At 50.9% G+C, this 23,686-nt stretch overlaps 2 protein-coding genes across 2 annotated transcripts; both read left to right on the top strand.

The window, feature by feature from the left end:
* The first annotated feature begins 74 nt into the window (after nucleotides 1-74).
* On the top strand, nucleotides 75-11,163 carry LOC119926517 (phytanoyl-CoA dioxygenase domain-containing protein 1-like). The gene is made up of 11 exons (XM_038744533.1): nucleotides 75-190; nucleotides 4,722-4,880; nucleotides 7,223-7,298; nucleotides 8,113-8,160; nucleotides 8,658-8,713; nucleotides 9,006-9,068; nucleotides 9,162-9,183; nucleotides 9,531-9,659; nucleotides 10,228-10,344; nucleotides 10,523-10,649; nucleotides 10,829-11,163. The coding sequence occupies exons 1-11, from the start codon at nucleotides 158-160 to the stop codon at nucleotides 10,872-10,874; spliced, it is 876 nt and encodes a 291-aa protein (XP_038600461.1). The 5' UTR covers nucleotides 75-157; the 3' UTR covers nucleotides 10,875-11,163.
* A 2,139-nt stretch (nucleotides 11,164-13,302) lies between these two features.
* Nucleotides 13,303-22,575, top strand: LOC119926519 (phytanoyl-CoA dioxygenase domain-containing protein 1-like). Its single transcript, XM_038744535.1, has 11 exons — nucleotides 13,303-13,457; nucleotides 14,317-14,475; nucleotides 17,752-17,827; nucleotides 18,951-18,998; nucleotides 19,494-19,549; nucleotides 19,812-19,874; nucleotides 19,967-19,988; nucleotides 20,768-20,896; nucleotides 21,678-21,794; nucleotides 21,974-22,100; nucleotides 22,264-22,575. The coding sequence occupies exons 1-11, from the start codon at nucleotides 13,425-13,427 to the stop codon at nucleotides 22,307-22,309; spliced, it is 876 nt and encodes a 291-aa protein (XP_038600463.1). The 5' UTR covers nucleotides 13,303-13,424; the 3' UTR covers nucleotides 22,310-22,575.
* The last annotated feature ends 1,111 nt before the right edge of the window (nucleotides 22,576-23,686 follow it).

Raw genomic sequence — 23,686 nt, 5'->3', positions numbered from 1 at the left:
TCCTGTCCCGGCCCGGGAAGGGGAGGGTCCAGGGGAGTCCGAGGGGAGGAGCGGACTAGGGAAGGGGGTGGCTACTTCCTGGTCGCCTGGCTGTTCCAGGGATTTGGGGACGGGACCCCCGAATCCCAATCCCCCCGACCCTGCGTTGGCCAAGGCCATGGCGGGGCTGAACCCGGAGCAGGTCCGCAAGGTGAGGCAGGGCGGCCGGGACCTTCTTCCACCGACTCCCCCGGGAGTCAAGGAGCCCCGGGACGGAGGGGAAAAAGGCCCAGCGGGGTCTGGGTTCCAATCCCACCCTCGCCATGTCAGCCCCGGGACCTTCCCTTCTCCCAGCCTCAGTTCCCTCCTCTGTAAAATGGGGATGGGGCCTGTGCGCCCCACGTGGGACGTCCTTCCCCTCCTTTCGTGAGGCGATTCCTTAAGGTCAGGGAAGATGGGGGGGCACTGATCTAGGCCATCTGGGGGATTTATGGAGGAAAAAGAAATCCGTTTTTCTAATAAAAATGACCATTTAGTACCGCCGCCCCTAAATGTACGGGTAACCAAAAAAGCCTCCACGGAGAGCGAAAGGAAAAGCAGTCCACCATGGTTCGCTGGTGAGAAGGGCCAGTGAAATGCCAAAATCAATCAATCAATCATATTTATTGAGCGTTTACTGTGTGCAGAGCACTGTTTTAGACTGTGAGCCCACTGTTGGGGAGGGACTGTCTCCATGTGTTGCCAACTTGGACTTCCCAAGCGCTTAGTACAGTGCTCTGCACACAGTAAGCACTCAATAAGTACGATTGATTGATTGATTCTCCCCCTTTTAGACTGTGAGCCCACTGTTGGGTAGGGACTGTCTCTATATGTTGCCAACTTGGACTTCCCAAGCGCTTAGTACAGTGCTCTGCACACAGTAAGCGCTCAATCAATACGATTGATTGATTGATACTAAGCGCTTGGGAAGCACAAGTTGGCAACACATAGAGACGGTCCCTATCCACCAGTGGACTCACAGTCTAGAAGAGTGTGAGCCCCCCCAAAAAAGCTCTTGCAGAGAAAGGGCACCAAAATGTCCTCAAAGGCAGAAAAATAGACCTAAAATGGTATTGGCCCAAGGAGAGTGAGATGAAATGTTAGAAAAACAGCTGCCATTTAGTGACTTGATGAAGCAAATGCGAATCCTCTAATTCTTCTAGACTGTGAGCCCGCTGTTGGGTAGGGGCCGTCTCTATATGTTGCCAACTTGGACTTCCCAAGCGCTTAGTACAGTGCTGTGCACACAGTAAGCGCTCAATAAATACGATGGAATGAATGACTGGGACTACGTCCGACCCGATTTGCTTGTCCGAGCCTCAGTTCCCTCCTCTGCAAAATGGGGATGGAGCCTGTGAGCCCCACGTGGGACTGGGACTATGTCCGACCTGATTTGCTTGTACAATAATGATGGCATTTTGTTAAGCACTTAGTATAGTGCTTGGCCCATAATAATAATAATAATAATAAGAAGAAATGATGGCATTTTGTTAAGCGCTTAGTACAGTGCTTGGCCCATAATAATAATAATAATAATAATAATAATAATAGGTGTCATTTTGTTAAGTGCTTAGTATAGTGCTTGGCCCATAATAATAACAATAATAATAATAATAATAATAATAATAATAATAATAAATGATGGCATTTTGTTAAGCGCTTAGTACAGTGCTTGGCCCATAGTAATAATAATAATAAATGATGGCATTTTGTTAAGTGCTTAGTACAGTGCTTGGCCCATAGTAATAATAATAATAAAATAATGATGGGATTTGTTAAGCACTTACTACGTGCAAAGCACACTCCAGTGCTTTGTACAGTGCTTGGCTCATAGTAATAATAATAATAAAATAATGATGGCATTTGTTAGGCGCTTACTACGTGCAAAGCACACTCCAGTGCTTTGTACAGTGCTTGGCTCATAGTGATAATAATAATGAAATAATGATGGCATTTGTAATGATGATGGCACTGTGAGCCCGCTGTTTTGTAGGGACCGTCTCTATATGTTGCCAACTTGGACTTCCCAAGCGCTTAGTACAGTGCTCTGCACACAGGAATTGCTCAATAAATACGATGGAATGAATGACTGGGACTACGTCCGACCCGATTTGCTTGTCCGAGCCTCAATTCCCTCCTCTGTAAAATGGGGATGGAGCCTGTGAGCCCCACGTGGGACTGGGACTATGTCCGACCTGAGTTGCTTGTACAGTAATGATGGCATTTTGTTAAGCGCTTAGTATAGTGCTTGGCCCATAATAATAATAATAATAATAAATGATGGCATTTTGTTAAGCGCTTAGTACAGTGCTTGGCCAATAATAATAATAATAATAATAATAATAATAATAAAAAATGGTGGCATTTTGTTAAGTGCTTAGTATAGTGCTTGGCCCATAATAATAATAATAATAATAATAATAATAATTGATGGCATTTTGTTAAGCACTTAGTACAGTGCTTGGCCCATAATAATAATAATAATAAATGATGGCATTTTGTTAAGCGCTTAGTACAGTGCTTGGCCCATAATAATTATAATAATAAAATAATGATGGCATTTGTTAAGCGCTTACTACGTGCGAAGCACACTCCAGTGCTTTGTACAGTGCTTGGCTCATAGTAATAATAATAATAAAATAATGATGGCATTTGTAATGATGATGGCACTGTGAGCCCCTTGTTAGGTAGGGACCGTCTCTATCTGTTGCCAACTTGGACTTCCCAAACGCTTAGTACAGTGCTCTGCACACAGTAAGCGCTCAATAAATACGATGGAATGAATGACTGGGACTACGTCCGACCCAATTTGCTTGTCCGAGCCTCAGTTCCCTCCTCTGTAAAATGGGGATGGAGCCTGTGAGCCCCACGTGGGCCTGGGACTACGTCCGACCTGATTTGCTTGTACAATAATGATGGCATTTTGTCAAGTGCTTAGTATAGTGCATGGCTAATAATAATAATAATAATAATAATAATAATAATAATAAATGATGGCATTTTGTTAAGCGCTTAGTACAGTGCTTGGCCCATAATAATAATAATAAATGATGGCATTTTGTTAAGCGCTTAGTACAATGCTTGGCCCATAGTAATAATAATAATAAAATAATGATGGCATTTGTTAAGCGCTTACTACGTGCGAAGCACACTCCAGCGCTTTGTACAGTGCTTGGCTCATAGTAATAATAATAATAAAATAATGATGGCATTTGTAGTGATGATGGCACTGTGAGCCCCTTGTTAGGTAGGGACCGTCTCTATCTGTTGCCAACTTGTACTTCCCAAACGCTTAGTGCAGTGCTGTGCACACAGTAAGCGCTCAATAAATACGACTGAATGAATGACTGGGACTACGTCCGACCTGATTTGCTTGTCCGAGCCTCAGTTCCCTCCTCTGTAAAATGGGGATGGAGCCTGTGAGCCCCACGAGGGACTGGGACTATGTACGACCTGATTTGCTTGTACAATAATGATGGCATTTTGTTAAGCGCTTAGTATAGTGCTTGGCCCATAATAATGATAATAATAATAATAATGAAAAATGATGGCATTTTGTTAAGCGCTTAGTACAGCGCTTGGCTAATAATAATAATAATAATAATAATAATAATAAATTATGGCATTTTGTTAAGTGCTTAGCAGAGTGCTTGGCCCATAGTAATAATAATAATAAAATAATGATGGCATTTGTTAAGCACTTACTACGTGCAAAGCACACTGCAGCGCTTTGTACAGTGCTTGGCCCATAGTAATAATAATAATAAAATACTGATGGCATTTGTTAAGGACTTACTACGTGCGAAGCACACTCCAGCGCTTAGTACAGTGCTTGGCTCATAGTAATAATAGTAATAGTAATAAAATAATGATGGCTTGGCCCATAGTAATAATAATAATAAAATAATGATTGCATTTGTAATGATGATGGCACTGTGAGCCCCTTGTTAGGTAGGGACCGTCTCTATCTGTTGCCAACTTGTACTTCCCAAGCGCTTAGTGCAGTGCTCTGCACACAGTAAGCGCTCAATAAATACGATTGAATGAATGAATGAATTTGTTAAGCGCTTACCATGTGCCGAGCACTGTTCTAAGCCCTGGGGGAGACACAAGGTAATAATAATAATAATAATGGCATTTATTAAGCGCTTACTATGTGCAAAGCACTGTTCTAAACGCTGGGGAGGTTACAAGGTGATCAGGTTGTCCCAAGAGGGGCTCACAGTCTTCATCCCCATTTTCCAGATGAGGGAACTGAGGCTCAGAGAAGTCAAGGGACTGGCCCAAAGCCACACAGCTGATCAGTGGCGGAGCTGGGATTAGAACCCACAACCTCTGACTCCCAAGCCCCGGCTCTTTCCACTATGCCACGCAGCTTACATAGTAAGCACTTAACAAATACCATCATAATCAATCAATCAATCAATCATATTTATTGAGCGCTTACTGTGTGCAGAGCACTGTACTAAGTGCTTGGGAAGTACAAGTTGGCAACATATAGAGACAGTCCCTACCCAACACAGTCTAAAATAATAATTTTAGTCTAATAATAATAATAATTATTATTATTATTATGGGCCAGAAAGGGTCTGCCACTGTCAGAGGGCGAGGTGCCGTGGGCGGGCAGTGAGGGTCTCCAGGCGCGGCCTCCCCTGGGCCAGGGGTGTCAGGGCACGGGCTAACGCCTCGGCCTCCTCTCCCAGTTCCAGGAAGATGGCTTCCTCGTCCTGGAGGGGGTCTTTTCTCCAGAGGAATGTGACGGGCTCAAGGCAAGGATCGCGGAGATCGTGGCAGGGATGGAAGTCCCACCCCACTGCCGGACGGAATTCACCACCGACAGGGAGGAGCAGCTCCGAGCTGAGGTAGCGGGACGATCCCGGCCGGGCTGGGGGAAAGGCAGCCCTGGACCCTGACATTCGGCCGCCCAAGCTCAGGGGGTCTCCAGCCGTCCCCTCTCTCCGAGGATCCCAAAGCACTCCGTTTCTTCCAGTCTCTCTCTGGACCCTTCTCCCCATTTTGCCGATGGGAAAGACTGAGGTGCATCTAGGGAGGAGCTGTGGCCCACGATGGACTGACTGCCCCAGAGTGGGGTCTGAGGAAAGGTCCTAACAGATTTGGGGCTGGGTATGGTGGAAATGGGCCCCCAGAGTTCAGAGAGAAGGGAGAGCAGGGTAGAAGGTTTGGAAAAATGGGGTAAATGGGGTCCCAGGAGAGGCTCAGACTCCTTCCAGCTCTGCTTACCCTTCCAGGTGCTGCGCTTCCCACCCTGCCCCTGCCCCCTTCTTCCTCAGACTCCGTAGTTCTTCTTGCAAAAAGTGTAGACTGTAAACCCTCCTCTAGACTATACACTGTTTATGGGCAGGGGAACTGTCCACTGATTCTGTTGTATTGTGCTCTCCCAAGCACTCACTGCAGTGCTCTGCACATAATAAGCTCTCAATAAATACCATCGATCGAGCGATTGATTGATTGCTTTTGGCGAGGTAAACCTTCTTCCCTGAGTCCCGGTAGGTTTGTCCTTCTCCAGAGCTGCAGGGATTGGCTGCCGGGATTCGGCGCAGTTCTTCCTCTGGGGTCAGCGAGGCGGTTGCCAATTTGTACTTCCCAAGCGCTTAGTACAGTGCTCTGCACATAGTAAGCGCTCAATAAATGCGGTTGATGATGATGATGATGACCTGCTGAAGTGTCATGATCTGGTGGCGAGAGGCGGAACAGTATGAATACGCAGAGATTACAGCCTGTGGTGGGGCGGGGATGCAAGGGTTCATCTGGGGAGAAGTAGTATTTGTTGAGCATCTGCTAGGTGCAGTGCACTGGAATAAGCATTTGGGAAGTGCTAAATAAAGTCACATGCCATGCCCACAAGGAGTTAACCCTCCAATGGTGAAGACAGATACAACAAGATTCTAGACTGTAAGCCCAGTGTGGGCAGGGACTGTCTCTATTGCTGAATTGTACTTTCCAAGCGCTAAGTACAGTGCTCTGCACAAAGTAAGAGCTCAGTAAATACGACTGAATGAATGAATCTACAAATAGAGCCATCCAGAGAAATCACTGAACGTCCGGTTGAATAAATGTCTCTATAGAAGTGCCGAGGATGGTTCGAAGATTGTAACTGCTAGAGATGACTGATGTTTATGTGACAGAGTACTGGGAATGAATTGGGAAGACCGTAGAAAAGATGAGCTTTTAGGATGGCTTTGACTCAATCAATCATCATCTTCGCCATCAGTGGTATTTACTGAGTGCCTACTGTATGTAGAGCACTATCCTAAGTGTTTGGGAGATAACAAGTAAATGTGGGCTGCTGGGTGTTAGGAGTTAGTTCCAAGCCTGGGGTACAGTGTGAACTAGGGGACAGTGCTCTGCACATAGTAAGCGCTCAATAAATACAATTGATTGATTGATTGACGGCGCTTCGGGAGCAGAGAGTGACAAATAACGGGAGAAGAGAGGAAATTAGACAATAGGATGAGTCAACGGAGAGGCTTGAAGCCAATTATGAGGAGTTTTTGTTTGATGCCGCGAGACGCAGGAAGCCCCCAGAGGAGAGGAGAGATGTGGGCAAGTGTCTGGTTAAGAGCCGTCCCCGGTCAGCCGAGAGTGGACAAGGCCCAGACAATCAGCTCCCTGGTCTGCTGTTTCAGCCTCCCTGCTCCGATGCAGAAATCATCATCATCATCAATCGTATTTATTGAGCGCTTACTGTGTGCAGAGCACTGTACTAAGCGCTTGGGAAGACCAAGTTGGCAACATACAGAGACGGTCCCTACCCAACAGTGGGCTCACGGTCTAAAAGGGGGAGACAGAGAACAAAACCAAACATATTAACAAAATAAAATAAATAGATATGTACAAGTAAAATAAATAAATAGAGTAATAAATATGTACAAACATATGTACATATATACAGGTGCTGTGGGGAAGGGAAGGAGGTAAGACGGGGGATGGAGAGAGGGGGCGAGGGGGAGAGGAAGGAGGAATGCTCAATCAATCAATCAATTGTATTTATTGAGCGCTTACTGTGTGCAGAGCACTGTACTAAGCGCTTGGGAAGTCCAAGTTGGCAACATCTAGAGACGGTCCCTACCCAACAGTGGGCTCACAAGAAATGATCCTCCCCAGCCCCAGGGAAGCTCTCAGGTTCATTTCAGTGTGGTACTTCCTTCACTCTGATGCCTTCTGTCCCTTCCCTCCTCCTCAGGGGAGTTCAGAATATTTCCTGACCAGTGGTGACAAAATCAGATTCTTCTTTGAGAAAGACGTGTTTGACAAGGAAGGTACGGGATCTGCCTTTTGCGGGGAACTGGGGCAAAGTGGAAATTTGGCTGCCAGGGGAACAGAAGGAATTGAGCCCCTGGGAAACGTTCAGACAATAAATTATATTTTTTGAGCATTCACTACATGCAGAGCAATGCAATAATAATGCTACTAACAATAATGAGAAATGTGAAACTAGTTTTATGCTTACTACGCACTGCTCTAAGCGCTGGTATAGATAGATGCAAGTTAACCAGGTTGGACACAGTCCCTGTCCCACAAGGGGCTCAGATTTTCATCCCTATTTTACAGATGAGGGAACTGAGGCATAGAGAAGTGAAATTACTTGCCCAAGGTCACACAACGGATGAATGGCAGGGCTGGGATTAGAACCCAGGTCCTCTGTCTCCCAGATCTATGCCCTTTCCAGTAAGCCAGGCCACTTTAAGAAGAAAGACAGAGAAACATCCCTGAGTGCTGAGGAGGCTGATGGCAGAGCAGGTGTGGGACAGTGGGGGATGAGTCAGGTCTGTTCTGGACCTTGCCTGTCTCCCCTACCCTGCAGTTATTTGTTTAGCGCTTATAATAATTGTGGTATTTTTGAAGCGCTTTCTGTGTATCAGGCACTGTAATAAGCGCTGAGGTGGATACAGGCAAATCGAGTTGGACACAGTCCCGGTCCCACATGGGGCTCACAGTCTTAATTATGTGCCAAGCACTGTAACAAGCACTGGGGTAGGTACTACGCTTAATGCTTGTGAGGGTACAGGGATCTTGCAAAGAAGGTGGAATTTTCCTCTTTTCCTGGACCTGACTCTCCTCCCTGTTTCTTAGGCAACTTTAAGGTCCCCCAGGACAAGTCCATCAACAAGATCGGTCATGGTGAGCGGCAGGAGAGGAGGGCGGGGTCTGGAGGGGGAGGGCTAAAACCCCTAACTCTCCTCCCCAGCCCCATGCACTGGGCCTCCCTGCCTCCTCGGGGTCCTGCCCGCTCTTTGTGGAGCTGCCCCGCGGGTAGGTCTCAGTGTCTCTGGAGAAGCAGCCTCTGCCTGCCCCTGGGCTTGAGGGGGAAGCTGGCGGCTTGTCCCTGGTTGGGTCTTTGTGTCCTCAGTTGACTCTGCCTCTCCGCATCCCCTCAGTTAAGTCTGTGCTTGGAGTGGGGACGGGAGGCTGAAGCCCCTGCCCCAGGAGGTGGTCCCCCACCCAGCTGCTCTGCTCCTTGCTCCGTGCGCTCTCCGCTGGGCGACTCCTACCCTCCCATTCCACCCTGAGCGGGGAATGACTCTGGGAAATGGGGACTCGAGTTCACATTCCAGCCTAGCTGTTGACCTGGAGAGCAGTCACCATGATCACTCTGACCCTCGCTTGTATCCCCACAGCTCTGCATGCCCACGATCCGACCTTCAAGAAGATCACCCACTCCTCGCCAATCCAGGTGAGCAGATAGGGCCTGGTCAAGGCTCCTCTAAACTTCTCTTCCTGCCCAAAAACTGTGAAGCAGAACAGCCCAGGAGAAGGGTTGGCGGGCAGGAGGGTAGGGAGACACCTCCCCCCAAATCGGGCCCTTCCAGGAGCCCGATTTACCCCGTCCAGCAGGCTTGGATTAGGCCCGAGGGCATGCCCACAGTCTGGTACATTGTGGGGCAAGGTTTAGGGAGACTCCACCTTGGGGGAACTCTAGAAAATTTTGCCTTATTCTCTTCCCTGAGATCTGGGTTGTTCCTTAGGAGATAAGCAGGAGCCTGGGGTTTGAGGAGCCTGTGGTGGTCCAGAGCATGTACATTTTCAAGGTAAGCTCCCGGCTCCGCACTCTGCTTCTCCTCTTCTTGCCACCACGGTCCTCCTGGGCACCCACTTCACCAGGCCTCTCCTTTCTGTTTCAGCAACCGCACATTGGTGGTGAAGGTGAGGTCTTTGTAGGAGCTGGAGGTTGTAGGCCTCGCTGCCTGGGAGCCTGCCCCGGAGCTTTCAGGGTTGGCCAGAAACCATGTTTTGGCACCAGCTCGTTTGGGGACCCTGGGAAAGCAGGACAGGAAAGGACAGGCCCAGGGGCTGGATGTTCCCCAGGGGATCCTAAAAGTTTCTGTGGAAGGAGACGGATGGATGGGATGGTGAGACAGGTGGGCTCGGGGAGGTGCTGGCTCAGAGACCAGGTGGGGCAAGAGTTAGCTTTGAGGTAGGTTTAGGGCACCTAGGTGCCCCTTGGCGGGAGGAGGGGGCTGACCACTCACCTGGGGACCAACGGGCTGCAGTGCGCGCACACCAGGATTCCACCTTCCTCTACACGGAGCCCCTGGGCCGCCTGCTTGGGTTCTGGATCGCAGTGGAGGATGCCACCCCGGAGAACAGCTGCCTCTTCTTCATCCCGGGATCCCACAAGGGTAAGGATGCCTGAAGGCACCTCTCTTCCTCCGAGAACTGGGCAAGGCTTTTTGAGAAGGGACCCAGGAGCCTGACTCCCTGCTCCTGGATCCCGCTGCCTCCTGGCAGAAGGGTTTCCCTGTGTCGGCTAGTCTGCAAACTCTCCACCGGCGCTGAAGCAGCATAGTGCTGCAGATAGAGCGAGGGCCTGGGCGTTAGGTCGCAGGTTTCAGTGCCAACTCCGCCACTTATCTCCTTGGGCAAGTCACTTCGCTTCTCTGTGCCTCAGTTACTTCTTTTTTTTAAAATGGGGATTAAGACTGTGAGCTCCATGTGGGACAGGCACTGTGTCCAACCGATTTGCTTGTATTCACTCCAGCGCTTATTACAGTGCCTGGCACGTAGTAAGTCACTTAACTTCTCTGTGCCTCAGTTCCCTCATCTGTAAAATGGGGATTAAAACCGTGAGCCCCGCTGGGACAACCTCCCCAGCGCTCAGAAGAGTGCTCTGCACCTAGTAAGTGCTTAACAAATACCTTAAAAAAACCCAAATGTCACAATTATTGTTATTATTACTATTATTATTAGGTGGCATCTCCCACCGGTTGGTGCGGGCTCCTCCGGGTTCTGTACCGGCCATCCGCTTCACCGGCTCTGAACCGGTTTATGACGACAGCAGCTTCATCGCCATCCCTATCCGTAAAGGTACATGATGGCTTCCTGCCAGCCCAGAAGTCCAGAGAGAGTCCTGAGCCCCCACCGCAGAGGCACAGCTGCTCACAGGACCTGGGTCTCTTCTCTTCTGGGGCAGCATGGAGGAGGAGGGCTGTGGGGAGGGGATAAGGGGCAGAACAAGAGGTGGCTACTGTGTCCTCTTCATCAGGGGGCCTCATCGTGTTCCACGGAGAAGCTGTGCACAAGAGTGAGCTGAATCGCTCCTCGTGCTCCCGCCACGCCTACAGTTTCCATCTCATGGAGTCTAAGGGCACCAGCTGGAGCCAGGACAACTGGTAGGCCCAGGGGTCCGGGGGCACGAGGCTGGGGCCGGCTCCTTTCCCAGGATTACCCCCTGCCTGCCCACTTCCCTCGCTGTTGTTCCGAGCCGGGAGCGGTTCAGCGGCTCCGGCACGAGCGGCAGGGGCAGAGGCCCTGGGTCCTCCATGTTCTGTTCCCTCTTCCGTCTGCCCAGGCTGCAGCCCACCCCTGAGTTGCCGTTCCCAGCGCTCTACAGCTAAAGCTCGGTGTCAGGACATGCTCCTCCTCCACCCGCCTGCCAGGAGAAGAGAGGGATCCCTGGCCGGCCGTGCTGGGGGCTCTCCGCTCCACCTGCTTTCTCTCCAACGTGCCTTCTCCCTCTCCTCTCTTTCATCTCCTATTCTCCCCCTGCTTTCATCATTCCCCCTCCCCATTATCCCCTTGCTCTCCCGGAATTGTGACCCACCAAGCCAGGGCTTGGCCTGGCCCAGGGAAGCCTGAAATTCCCCCACCACCTCTGTTAATAAAGCACGACTGCAGTCACTGTGACCTGTTTTCTCTGCTGAGGGGACCCCGGGGACTCTGCTTTGACTTCTGTCCTAAGCTAAGCGCTCTGGCAGCTGTGATTTCCTGCTCGGCAGCAGGAGGCCAGAACTTCCCAGGCCCATGCAGTTATCTGAACCGACGCCCTCCGAACCAGCCCCTGCACTGACTCGAGGCCGGAGCCTTTGTGCGCGTTCCAACTTCCCACGCCTTGTCCCTCTCCCTTCCCTATCCAGGCTGGCTGGGAAACATAGAGGGAAGGGATGGTTTCATCCTCATCACTGGTATGTATCGTATACTACTAAATGCAGAACACTGTACTGCAATAGCACATACAATAGAGTTGGCAGGCACCATCCCTTAACAGTCTGGAGGACATAATTAAGGTTCAGAAGGGATATTTTGTAAAGAAGATGGAGACACTGGAGTGTGCAGAAGAGCAATAAAAGTTGATTATCGAAGTAGATGGTAAAACAAATCAGCTCTAAGAAGAAAGGCCTGAGGAGTTTATGAAGTTTAGGCGAGAGAAGAGAAGCCTGAGTGGGTGAATCTTCAAGTGGACAAGTGGATGGGACAGCTGCCATCCAGTGACCGTGGGCCTGAGAGTCAGAGGACCTGGGTTCTAATTCTGGCTCTGCCATTCCTTTGCCGTGTGAACTTAGCAAACCATTTCACTTCTCTATGCCTGTTACCTCATCTGTAGATTAAGACGGTGGGTCCTATGTGGGACAGGGACTCTGTCCAACCTTATTATCTTGTTTCTACCCCAGTGCTTACTACAGTGCCTGGCAGTGAAGCAGGGAAGTGTAGATCTTTCACCATGCCTGCGATTCTATGAAAGCTATTCATAGTCCACAGGGATATACCAGGGGTAAAGATAAGGGAGATGTAATTTCTGCAGTACCCAAATCTGTGCCCATCCTGGTTTTGTGTATGTGGTATCACTGGCCCAACCTCAGTTTCTTCATCTGTAAAGTGGGCCTGCTGGAAATCATGACCTTGCCTTGGCATAAAGCAGGGACACTGCGGGGTTGTCTACTTTCTTTTTATGGTATTAAGTGCTTACTATGTGCCAGACCCTATTGGGGAAGATACAAAGTAATCAGATTGGCCACGGTCCGTGTCCCATATGTGGCTTACAGTCTTAATCCCCATTTTACAGATGAGGGAACTAAGACACAGAGAAGTTAAGTGACTTGACCGAAGTCACACAGCAGACAAGTGGTGAAGAACTGGGAGCTGGGTCTAGAACCCAGGTCCCTCTGACTCCCAGGCATGTGCTCAAAACTACTAGACTGTGTTTCTCTCTGCCCCTTTTCGGGAGACTTCAGGGTTGTCCAGTGGTGGGGAGCAATGGGGCTATCTGGTGTTGGGGAGGGGCCATGGGGTTGTGTGTCGTTGTGGGGTGAGCCGTGGGGTTGTCTGGTATTGGTGGGGGAGCCGTGGGGTTGCCTGGTGCCGGGTGAGACCGTGAGGTTGTCCACTGACCGTGGGAGACCAGGAATTTGTCCTGGGGAGGAGACTGCGGCAGGTTGTGGCAGGTTGGGATCTCAGTTTTCAGAATGTGGAGAGAGAAGTGCAGGGACAGAGAGCATACGAAGGAACTGTCAGGGACCCGAGCAACCCTTACGCTGACGGGACTGGTGGAGGCCGCGGCCTGGGCCTGTCACCTGACATGGCTTGGAGGCCCCAGTGGAGGCTTGGAGGCTGCCAATGTGCTTGTGATCTTCCGTGACCAGGAGGAAGGGGCCGGAGTCCCTGTAGTCCTAGGCTTGCGGCCTGAGCCCCATGGGTTGGCGGTAGGGGACTGGCTTGGGGAACCTTGGCATCTCGAACGGATTAATCCTGAGGAGGAGGTGGCTAATCGCGCCCATTACCATGGAGGGCAGTTACGTGGACCTGGACCCGTCCTCAAGGTTGGTTTGAGGCCGGTATGAGGAGGGGAAGGGTCACTGGTCCCTCAACATCTGCCTTCCCCCTCCTTCCTCTGTTCCCATTCCTGCCTGAGGATGGGGAAGTGGGAGCTGGGGGATGGAGCCGTCGGGGAGGGAGGGAGGAGTGACCGGAGAGGGATCGGCTGGGGGAGGGAATGGCCCAGATACTTCCTCTCTGCATGCCAGTCAGCTGCACTTGTTGTTCTGGGGCCACTGGGGCGGAACCCTGGAGGCCTGATCCCCGTCCTGAGTGCCCTTCGGTGCCCCTTGACATCCCTGATCTCCCACTGCACGGTGGCTGTCCGGGGTCTCGGCCTTCCGGAGACGGCGGGCATGGCAGGACTCAGCCCGGAGCAGGTCCACAAGGTGAGGTGGGAAGCCAGCCCCACCGCACTGGCAGGAAGGGGGAGGGTGGTGCCGGGGCCCAGAGGCTTAAGCGATCAATCCATTAATTAATCAATCCATCAATCATATTTTTTGAGTGCTTTCTGTGTGCGGAGCACTGTCTTAAATGCTTAGGATAGTACAATACAGTGGAGTTGGTAGCTAGGTTGGTAGATATGTTCCCTGCCCACAACAGAGAAGCAGCGTGGCTCAGTGGAAAGAGCACAGGCTTTGGAGTCAGAGGTCATGGCTTCAAATCCTGGCTCCGCCAATTGTCAGCTGTGTGACTTTGGGCAAGTCACTTCTCTGTGCCTCAGTTACCTTATCTGCAAAATGGAGATTAAGACTGTGAGCCCCCCATGGGACAACCTGATCACTTTGTAGCCTCCCCAGCACTTAGAACAGTGCTTTGCACATAGTAAGCACTTAATAAATGCCATTAAAAAAAACCTACAGTCTAGAGAATCAGCGGTGTTTATTGATCAAGCCCTGGACTTCTCATTCCTGCATGGCGGCTGAGAGCAAAGTTCCTCTCTCGCTGCTCTGCCCCATCCCCAGAGCCCCGGATCAAGACCCCAGAGAGTCCCCTGGGCAGAAAGCAAAGGAGCAAAGTAGGGAGGTGTTCAGCTACCTCAGTAAAGTGCCGCCCCAGGGGTGGTAAACTGTGCCCAAGAGGGAAAAGTCAGAAAAGAACAGCAGAAAGGGGCTGCTACTAAGAGGGTGAGGTGCCCCAAGGGGTGAGGGGGTGGGTGGGCTGGGGTTGAGGGTCTCTGGGCAAAAAGTCACACTGGGCCGGGTGGTGAGAGGGCTCCAGCCGGCGTCTCAGCCTCCTCTCTCCCAGTTCCAGGAAGATGGCTTCCTCGTCCTGGAGGGGGTCTTTTCTCCAGAGGAGTGTGACGGGCTCAGGGCGCGGATTGCGGAGATCGTGGCAGGGATGGAAGTCCCACCCCACTGCCGGACGGAATTCTCCACGGACAAAGAGGAGACTCTCCGGGAGCAGGTAGGGAGAGGGTCGGATCGGATCGAGGCGGGCTGGGGGAAAGGCAGCCCTGGACAGTGACACTTGGCGGATGAGGGGGTTGCTCTCACGAAGGGTGTCTCTGGCCATTCTCATTCTCTGAAGATCCCGAAGCACTCAGGGAAGGAGATTTTATCTCCCTTAGATTCCCGCTAACCTCTCTGGACTCTTCTCCCCATTTTGCAGACAGGGAAGACTGAGGCGCATCTAGGGAGGTGCTGTGGCCCATGATGGATTGTCCTGGAATACGATGATAATAATTTTGGCATTTGTTAAGTCCTTACTATGTGCCAAGCACTGTACTAAGTGCTGGGATAGATTGATAGATAGTCCCACTTGGGACTCACAGTCTAAATTGTAGAGAGAATGGGTATTGGTTCCTTATTTTGCAGATGAGGGAACTGAAGCACAGAGAAGATAGACTTTTAGACTGTGAGCCCACTGCTGGGTAGGGACTATCTCTATATGTTGCCAACTTGTACTTCCCAAGTGCTTAGTACAGTGCTCTGCACACAGTAAGCGCTCAATAAATACGATTGATGATGATGACAGAAGATAAGTGACTTGCCCAAGGTCACACAGCAAACAAGCGGTAGAACCAGGACTAGAACTCAGGTCCTCTGACTCCTAAGCCTGCACTCTTACCACTAGGCAACACTACTTGCCAGAGATCTGAGGAAAAGTCTTAACAGGTCTGAGGCTGGGTTCGGGATGAAGGGAGGGCAGGGAAAATGGTTTGGAGAGATGGGGGAACTGGGATTCGGGGCGATGCTCAGGCTCTGTCCAGCTTTGTAAGATGGAGCCGGCCTGTGTACCTGGCTAAGTGACATGCTTCCCACCGTGCCCCTGACCTGTCTTTCCACAAACTCTGAGGTTCTTCCTGCAAACTGTCATGGAAAACCTTCTGCTCAGAGTCCCAGCAGGTATGTCCCTCTCCAGAGCTGCGATGGGCCGCGGGGATTTGGCCCAATTCTTCCTCCGGGAACAGCAGGGCTACAGGGGCTGAACTGTCACCGTCTGAAGGCCAAGAGGTGGAATATGTGGAGATCACATCCTACGGCTGGTGTGGTGAGGAGGGGGGAAGGCAAGAATTGGTGGCAAGCAGTATTTCTTGAGCGCCTACGAAGTGCAATGTGCTGTAGTAAGCGTTTGGGAAGTGCAAAATGAAGCGACACATTCCCTGCCTGCGAGGAGCTTCCAGTCCAACGGGGGAGCCAGGTTGAACAAGACTTATAAATAGTCATCAAGAGAAATGACTGAACATACAGTTGAATAAATGTATATACAGAAGTGTTGAGGATGGATCTAAATAAGTTTATAAGTGTTAGAGATGACTGATGTTTATATGACAGAGTTCTCAGAATTAATTAGGGAAGACTGAAGGGGATGGGATTTTAGGATGGCTCTGAATCAATCTTCATCATCAACGGTATTTATTGAGCGCTTACTGTGTGCAAGACACGGTACTAAGTGCTTGGGATAGTAATAGTAATAACTGCCAGGCACTCTACGAAGCGCTGGGGTGGGACACAATTCCTGTCCCATGTGGGACTCGCAGTCTCAATCTTCATAACCCTCACCTTGAAAAGGGGGATTCAATCTAGACTGAGCCCCGTGGGGGTCTTGATCTCAAAACGACCCCAGCGCCAAGTACAGTGCTTTGATACCACAATAATTAGTACTAATTGGCTCTTGGGACAGTGTGCTTTCCAGTAAACGCTCAACAAGTAACCACTATTCAAAGCCCTTTTGAGTAAATTAGCAGCAGGGATTTCCTTTTCCTGGGTCCTCCAGGCTCTCCCCCTGCCCTGTTCGCTCAGCTGGGTTGGCAGATTGGTACCCCGAATGTAAGGGAGGCAGCCTGGCCTAGCGAATAGAGCCCAGGCTTGGGAGTCGAAGGTCGTGGGTTCTAATCCTGGCTCTGCTGCGTGACCTTGGGTAAGTCACTTCACTTCTCTGGGCCTCAGTTCCCTCCTCTGGAAAATGGGGAATAAGACTGTGAGCCCCATGTGGGACAGGGACTGTCCAACCTGATTAGCTTGTCTCCACCCTAAGGCCTGGCATATAGTAGTCGCTCAATCGTATTTATTGAGCGCTTAGGGGGTGCAGAGTGCTGTACTAAGTGCTGGGGAGAGGACACTTAAAGAAAGCAGTGTGGCTCAGTGGAAAGAGCCCAGGCTTTGGAGTCAGAGGTCATGGGTTCTAATCCCGGCTCTGCCACTTGTCAGCTGGGTGACTTTGGGCACGTCACTTCACTTCTCTGGGCCTCAGTGACCTCAACTTCTCTGGGCCTCAGTGACCTCATCTGTAAAATGGGGATTAAGATTGGGAGCCCCATGTGGGACAGCCTGATCACCTTGTAACCTCCCCAGCGCTTAGAACAGTGCTTTGCACATAATAAGCGCTTAATAAATGCCATCATTATTATTACTATTATTATTATTTTACAGATGAGGTAACTGAGGCTCAGAGAAGTGAAGTGACTTGCCCAAGGTCACACACGGCACACACGTGGCAGAGCCAGAATTAGAACCCATGTCCTCTGATTCCCAAGCCAGTGCTTCTTCTACTAGGTCACGCTGCTTCTCGGGCGAATGTGGACTGTTGGATGTGAGGAGGGAGTTGCAAGCTGGGGGAACAATGTGAGCAAGGGGACTTTTACTTGTACATATTTACTATTCTATTGATTTTATTTTGTTAATATGTGTTGTTTTGTTGTCCGTCTCCCCCTTCTAGACTGTGAGCCCGCTGTTGGGTAGGGACTGTCTCTATATGTTACCAACTTGGACTTCCCAAGCGCTTAGTACAGTGCTCTGCACACAGTAAGCGCTCAATAAATACGATTGATGATGATGATGATGACTGAGCTAGGAGAGCCGAGAGTGAGGTTCAGCTAGAAGGTCTGATGAACAGGGGGAAGAGAGCAGATTAGATAATGGGGCAAGTTGACAGAGAGGCTTGAAGCTGATTGTGAAGGTTTTTTGCTTGATGCCGAGAGACATGGAAACCCTTGGAGGAAAGGAGAGATGTGGGTGAGTGTGTTAAGAGCTGGCCCCGGTCAGCCGAGAGTGGACAAGACCCAGACAATCAGCACCCGGACTTCCATTTCAGCTACAGCCGAGAAGCTGCCTTGTGACCGGCCTCCTTCTCTGATGCAGAAATTATCCTTCCCAGCACAAAGCCCTAGGGAAACTCTCAGGTTCATCTGGGAGTGGTATTTGCAACACTAATGCCTTCTGTCCTTTCCCTCCCCCTCAGGGAAATTCAGAATATTTCCTGAGCAGTGGCGACAAAATCAGATTCTTCTTTGAGAAAGACGTGTTTGACAAGGAAGGTACGGGGTCTACGTTTGCTCGGGAACTGGGGCGAAGTGGGAATTTGACTGCCAAGGGCCAGTGACTGTGCTGGCAGGAGGATTTGAGCCCCAACGAAATGTTCAAAAAATCACTCAGGGGTATTTATTGAGCACTTACTGTATGCAGAGCACTGTAATAATAATAATAATAACTGTACTTGTTAAGCATTTACTATGAGCCCACTGTTGGGTAGGGACAGTCTCTATATGTTGCCAACTTGTACTTCCCAAGCGCTTAGTACAGTGCTCTGCACACAGTAAGTGCTCAATAAATACAACTGAGTGAATACCAAACACTGTTATATGCACTGTGGTAGATACAAACTAATCAGGTTGGACACAGTCCTGTCCCACATGGGACTCATAGTCTAAGTGGAAGGGAGAACCCATATTGAATCCCATTTTGCAGTTGAGGAAACTGAGGCAAAGAGAAGTGAAGTGACTTGCCTAAGGCAACACAACAGACAAGTGGCGGAGTCAGAATTAGAATCCAGGTCCTTTATCTACCAGTCCCGTGCTCTTTCCAATAGGCCATGCCGCTTTAATAGCAAATACACAGAAAAATCCCTGAGTGCTGAGGAGGCTGATGGAAGAGCAGGTGTGGGACAGTAAGGGATGAGTCAGGGCTGTCCTGAACCCTGCCTCTCTCCCCAGCCATTTCCCAGATCTCCCAAGAACTGAAAGTATTTGTTAAGCGCTTATCATGTGCCAGGAACTATAATAAGAAGCAGCGTGGTTCAGTGGAAAGAGCACAGGCTTGGGAGTCAGAGGTCATGGGTTCAAATTCCGGCTCTGCCACTTGTCTGCTGTGTGACTTAGGGCAAGTCACTTAACTTCTCTGGGCCTTAGTTCCCTCACCTGTAAAATGGGGATTAAGACTGTGAGCCCCACGTGGGACAACTTAATCACCTTGTATCCTCCCCAGTGCTTAGAACAGTGCTTTGCACATAGTAAGCGCTTAACAAATGACATTATTATTACTATTATTATTATAAGCCCTGGGATAGATACTGTACTAAATGCTTGTGAGAGTACCAGGATCTTGCAATGTAGGCGGAATTTTCCTCTTTTCCTGGACCTGACTCTCTGCCTTGTTTCTTAGGCAACTTTAAGGTTCCACAGGACAAGTCCATCAACAAGATCGGTCACGGTGAGCGGCAGGGGAAGAGGGTGGGATCTGGACGGGGAGGGGTAAAATCCCCAGCTTTCCTCCCCAGCCCCACGCATTGGACCACCTTGCCTCCTCGGGGTCCCGGCCCCTCTCTGTGGAGCTGCCCGGGGGTGGGTCTCGGTCTCTCTGCAGAAGCAGCCTCTGCCTGCCCCTGGATGTGAAGGGGCAGCAGGCGGCTTGTCCCTGGTTGGGTCCTTGTATCCTCACATGATTCTGCCTCTCTCCATTCCCCCAGTTGGGGTTGCAGTAGGAGAGAAGATGGGGGGCTGCAAGCCTTGCCCTAGGAGGTGGTCCCCCACCTAGCTGCTCTGCTCTTTGCCCAGCACACTCTCTGCTGGGCGGCCCCGACTCTCCCACTCCACCCTGAGCCATCACCCGCAACCACTTCAGGAAGGGCCCTGGGAAATAGGGGCTCCTGAGTTCACTTTCCAACAGTCATCTTGATCGCTCTGACCCTCACCTTTATTCCCACAGCTCTGCATGCCCATGATGCCACCTTCAAGAAGATCACCCACTCCCCACAAGTCCAAGTGAGCAAATAGGGCCTGGGCAAAGCTCCTCTCAGCTTATCTTTCTGCCCAGAGACTGTGGGGCACCCCTGCCCAGGGGAGGGGTTGGGGGGAAGGAGGATGGGGGACACCTGCCCCCCAGTACAGGAGCCTGATTCCCTTGGGAACGAGGGCAGGGCCATGGATTGGTACATTGTGGACAAGGTTTAAGGAGATTCCACGTTGGGGAATCCATAGGGAGCTTAGCCTTCTTCCACTCCCTGAGGTTGGGGTTGTTCCTTAGGCGATAACCAGGAACCTGGGGTATGAGGAGCCTGTGGTGGTCCAGAGCATGTATATTTTCAAGGTAAGCTCCCGGCTTCATGTTCTGTTTCTCCTCTCCCTGCCACCATGGTCCCCCGGTTACCTACTTCACTGGGCCTCTCCTTTCTCTTTCAGCAACCGCACATTGGCGGCAAAGGTGAGGCCTCTGTAGGAGCTGGAGGCGGTAGGCCTTGCTGCCTGGGAGCCTCGCCTGGTGCTATCAGGGCGAGCCAGAAGCCACGTTTTGGCTTATCTGGGGGACCTTGGAAAGCAGGGCGGGACAGGCCCAGGAGTCCGTTGCTCCCCAGGGGATCGTGAAGGTTTCTGGGGACGGAGATGGATGGATGGGGTGGTGAGACAGGTGGGCTGGGGGAGGTGCTGGCTCAGACAGAGACAGGTGGGGCAGGGGTTAGTCATTCATTCAATCGTATTTATTGAGCGCTTACTGTGTGCAGAGCACTGGATTAAGCGCTTGGGAAGTACAAGTTGGCAACATATAGAGACAGTCCCTACCCAACAGTGGGCTCACAGTCGAGAAGGGGGAGACAGAGAACAAAACAAAACATATTAACAAAATAACATAAATAGAATAAATATGTACAAATAAAATAGAGTAATAAATACGTACAAACATATATACATATATATACAGGTGCTGTGGGGAGGGGAAGGAGGTAAGGTGGGGGGGATGGGAAGGGGGAGGAGGGGGAGATGAAGGAGGGGGCTCAGTGTGGGAAGGCCTCCTGGAGGAGGTGAGCTCTCAGTAGGGCTTTGAAGGGAGGAAGAGAGCTAGCTTGGCGGATGTGCGGAGGGAGGGCATTCCAGGCCAGGGGGATGACGTGGGCCTCTGTGGGTTAGCTGTGAGATAGGTGCAGGGCATCTTTGTGTGTGTGGAGTGGGGGGCTGACCACTCACCTGGGGACCAACGGGCTGCAGTGCGCGCACACCAGGATTCCACCTTCCTCTACACGGAGCCATTGGGCCGCCTGCTTGGGTTCTGGATCGCGGTGGAGGATGCCACCCTGGAGAACGGCTGCCTCTTCTTCGTCCCGGGATCCCACAAGGGTAAGGATGCCTGGGGGCACCTCTCCTCCTTTGGGAGATAGCCAAGGCTTTCTGACCAGGGACCCAGGAGCCTGACTCCCTGGGCTCCTGGACCCTGCTGCCTCCTGGCAGAGGGGTTCCCTGTGTCGGCAAGCCTGCAAACTCTACACCGGCATTGAAGCAGCATATTGCTGTGGATAGAACATGGGCCTAGGAGTTAGGTCACGGGTTCCAATCCCGACTCCGCCACTTATCTCCTGGTTGACCTTGGGCAAGTCACTTAACCTGTCTGTGCCTCAGTTATCTCATCTTTGAAATGGGGATTGAGACTGTTCATTCATTCAATTCAATTGTATTCAATCAAGCGTATTTATTGAGCGCTTGCTGTGTGCACAGCACTGTACTAAGCGCTTGGGAAGTACAAGTTGGCAACATATAGAGACGGTCCCTACCCAACAGTGGGCTCGCAGTCTAGAAGGGGGAGACAGAGAACAAAACAGAACATATTAACAAAATAAATGGAATAAACAGAATAAATATGTACAAATAAAATAAATAAATAAATAGAGTAATAAATACATACAAACACATACACATATACAGGTGCCGTGGGGAGGGGAAGGAGGTAAGGCGGGGGGATGGAGAGGGGGAGGAGGGGGAGAGGAAGGAGTGGGCTCAGACTGTGAGCCCCACGTGGGACAGGGACTCGATCTAACCCAATTTGCTTGTATCTACCCCCGCACTTCTTACAGTGCCTGGCACATAGTAAGTGCTTAACAAATACCATAATTATTATTATTAGGTGGCATCTCCCAGAGGTTGGTGCGGGCTCCTCCGGGCTCTGTGACGGCCACCCGCTTCATCGGCTCTGAGCAGGTTTATGATGATAGCAGCTTCGTCGCCATCCCTATCCGTAAAGGTACACGGTCTCTTCCAGCCGGCCCGGAAGTCCAGAGAAAGTCCTGAGCCCCCACTACAGAGGCACAGCTGACCCCCGGGACCTGGGCTTCTTCCCTTCTGGGGCAGCATGGAGGGGGAGGGCTGCGGGGAGGGGATAAGGGGCAGGGCAAGCGGTGGCTACTGTATCCTCTTCATCAGGGGGCCTCGTCGTGTTCCACGGAGAAGCTGTGCACAAGAGTGAGCTGAATCGCTCCTCGCGCTCCCGCCACGCCTACACTTTCCATCTCATGGAGTCTAAGGGCATCAGCTGGAGCCAAGACAACTGGTAGGCCCAAGGCCGGGGTTGGCACCTTACCCAGGGTTATCCCCTGCCTCTCCACTTCCTACCTTGCTGATCGGAGCCGGGAGCGGTTTGGTGGCTGCGGCACGAGCGTAAGGGGCAGACACTCAGGGTCCTCCATGTTCTGTTCCCTCTTCCGTCTGCCCAGGCTGCAGCCCACCCCTGAGTTGCCATTCCCAGCGCTCTACAGCTAAGGCTCAGCGACCGGTCACGCTCATCCTCCAACCAACGCCAGGAGAAGAGAGGGAGCCCCGGCCGGCCAGGCTCTCCTCTCCACCTCCTTTCTCCCCAAAATGCCTCCCCCACTTCCTCCCCATCGTCTTCCCCTCCCTCTCCATTCCCCCTCCCCTTTATCCCCTTGCTGCACTAGATTTGTGACCCACCAAGCCAGGGCTTGGGCTGGGCCAGAGAAGCCTGAGGTTTCCCTACTACCTCCGCTAATAAAGCATGGCTGCACTCACTGTGACCTGTTTCCTCTGCTGTGGGGACTCCGCTGTGACCTCTCTCCTAAGCTAAGCGCTCTGGCAGCTGTGACTTCCTGCTCGGAAGCAGGAGGCCAGAACCTGGCCAGAATCTGAACCGACATCCTCCGACCCATCACCTGCCTGGAACCCACGGGGGCCCGAGCCTCTGTCCAGGTCATGGGTTCAAATCCCGGCTCTGCCAATTGTCAGCTGTGTGACTTTGGGCAAGTCACTCAACCACTCTGTGCCTCAGTTACCTCATCTGTAAAATGGGGATTAAGACTGTGAGCCCCCTGTGGAACAACCTGATCACCTTGTACCTTCCTCAGTGCTTAGAACAGTGCTTTGCACATAGTAAGCGCTTAATAAATGCCATTATTATTATTATTATTATTATGTTCCAGCCCCCAAAACCCCTTGTCCCTCTTCCCTTTCCTAGCCAGGCTGGCTGGGCAATGTTGAGGGAAGCAACAATGTTAAGCACTTAGTACAGTGCTCTGCACATAGTAAGCGCTCAATAAATATAATTGATGATGGAAGAGACGGTCTCATCCTCATCAATGGTTTTTATCGAGTACTACTATGTGCGGAGCATTGTATTAAGCAGTTAGGAGAGTACATACAATACAGTGGAGCTGGCAGGCATAGTCTCTTACAGTATGGAAGACATAATTAAGGTTCAAAAGGGATATTTTGAAAAGGAGATGGAGACAGCAGTTCATTCATTCATTCAAAAGTATTTATTGAGCACTTACTGTGTGCAGAGCACTGTACTAAGCGCTTGGGAAGTACAAGTTGGCAACATAGAGAGACAGTCCCTACCCAACAGCGGGCTCGCAGTCTAGCGGTGTGCGCAGAAAAGCAATAAAAGTTGATTATTGAAGTGAATGGAAAAAAATAATCAGTCCTAAGAAGAATTTATGACTTTTTAGGTGAGAGATGAGAAGGCTGAGGGGATGGGAATTCAAGTGGACAAGATGGAGTGGCTGCTGGCCAGGTCTTTTCCAGATAGTGGAGTAAGGGCCCGGGAGTCATCATCATCATCATCAATCGTATTTATTGAGCGCTTACTGTGTGCAGAGCACTGTACTAAGCGCTTGGGAAGTA

The sequence above is a fragment of the Tachyglossus aculeatus genome, chromosome 4 (genome assembly GCF_015852505.1).
Source record: "Tachyglossus aculeatus isolate mTacAcu1 chromosome 4, mTacAcu1.pri, whole genome shotgun sequence".
NCBI lineage: Eukaryota > Metazoa > Chordata > Mammalia > Monotremata > Tachyglossidae > Tachyglossus > Tachyglossus aculeatus.
This window is presented reverse-complemented; position numbering and strand designations above follow the sequence as displayed.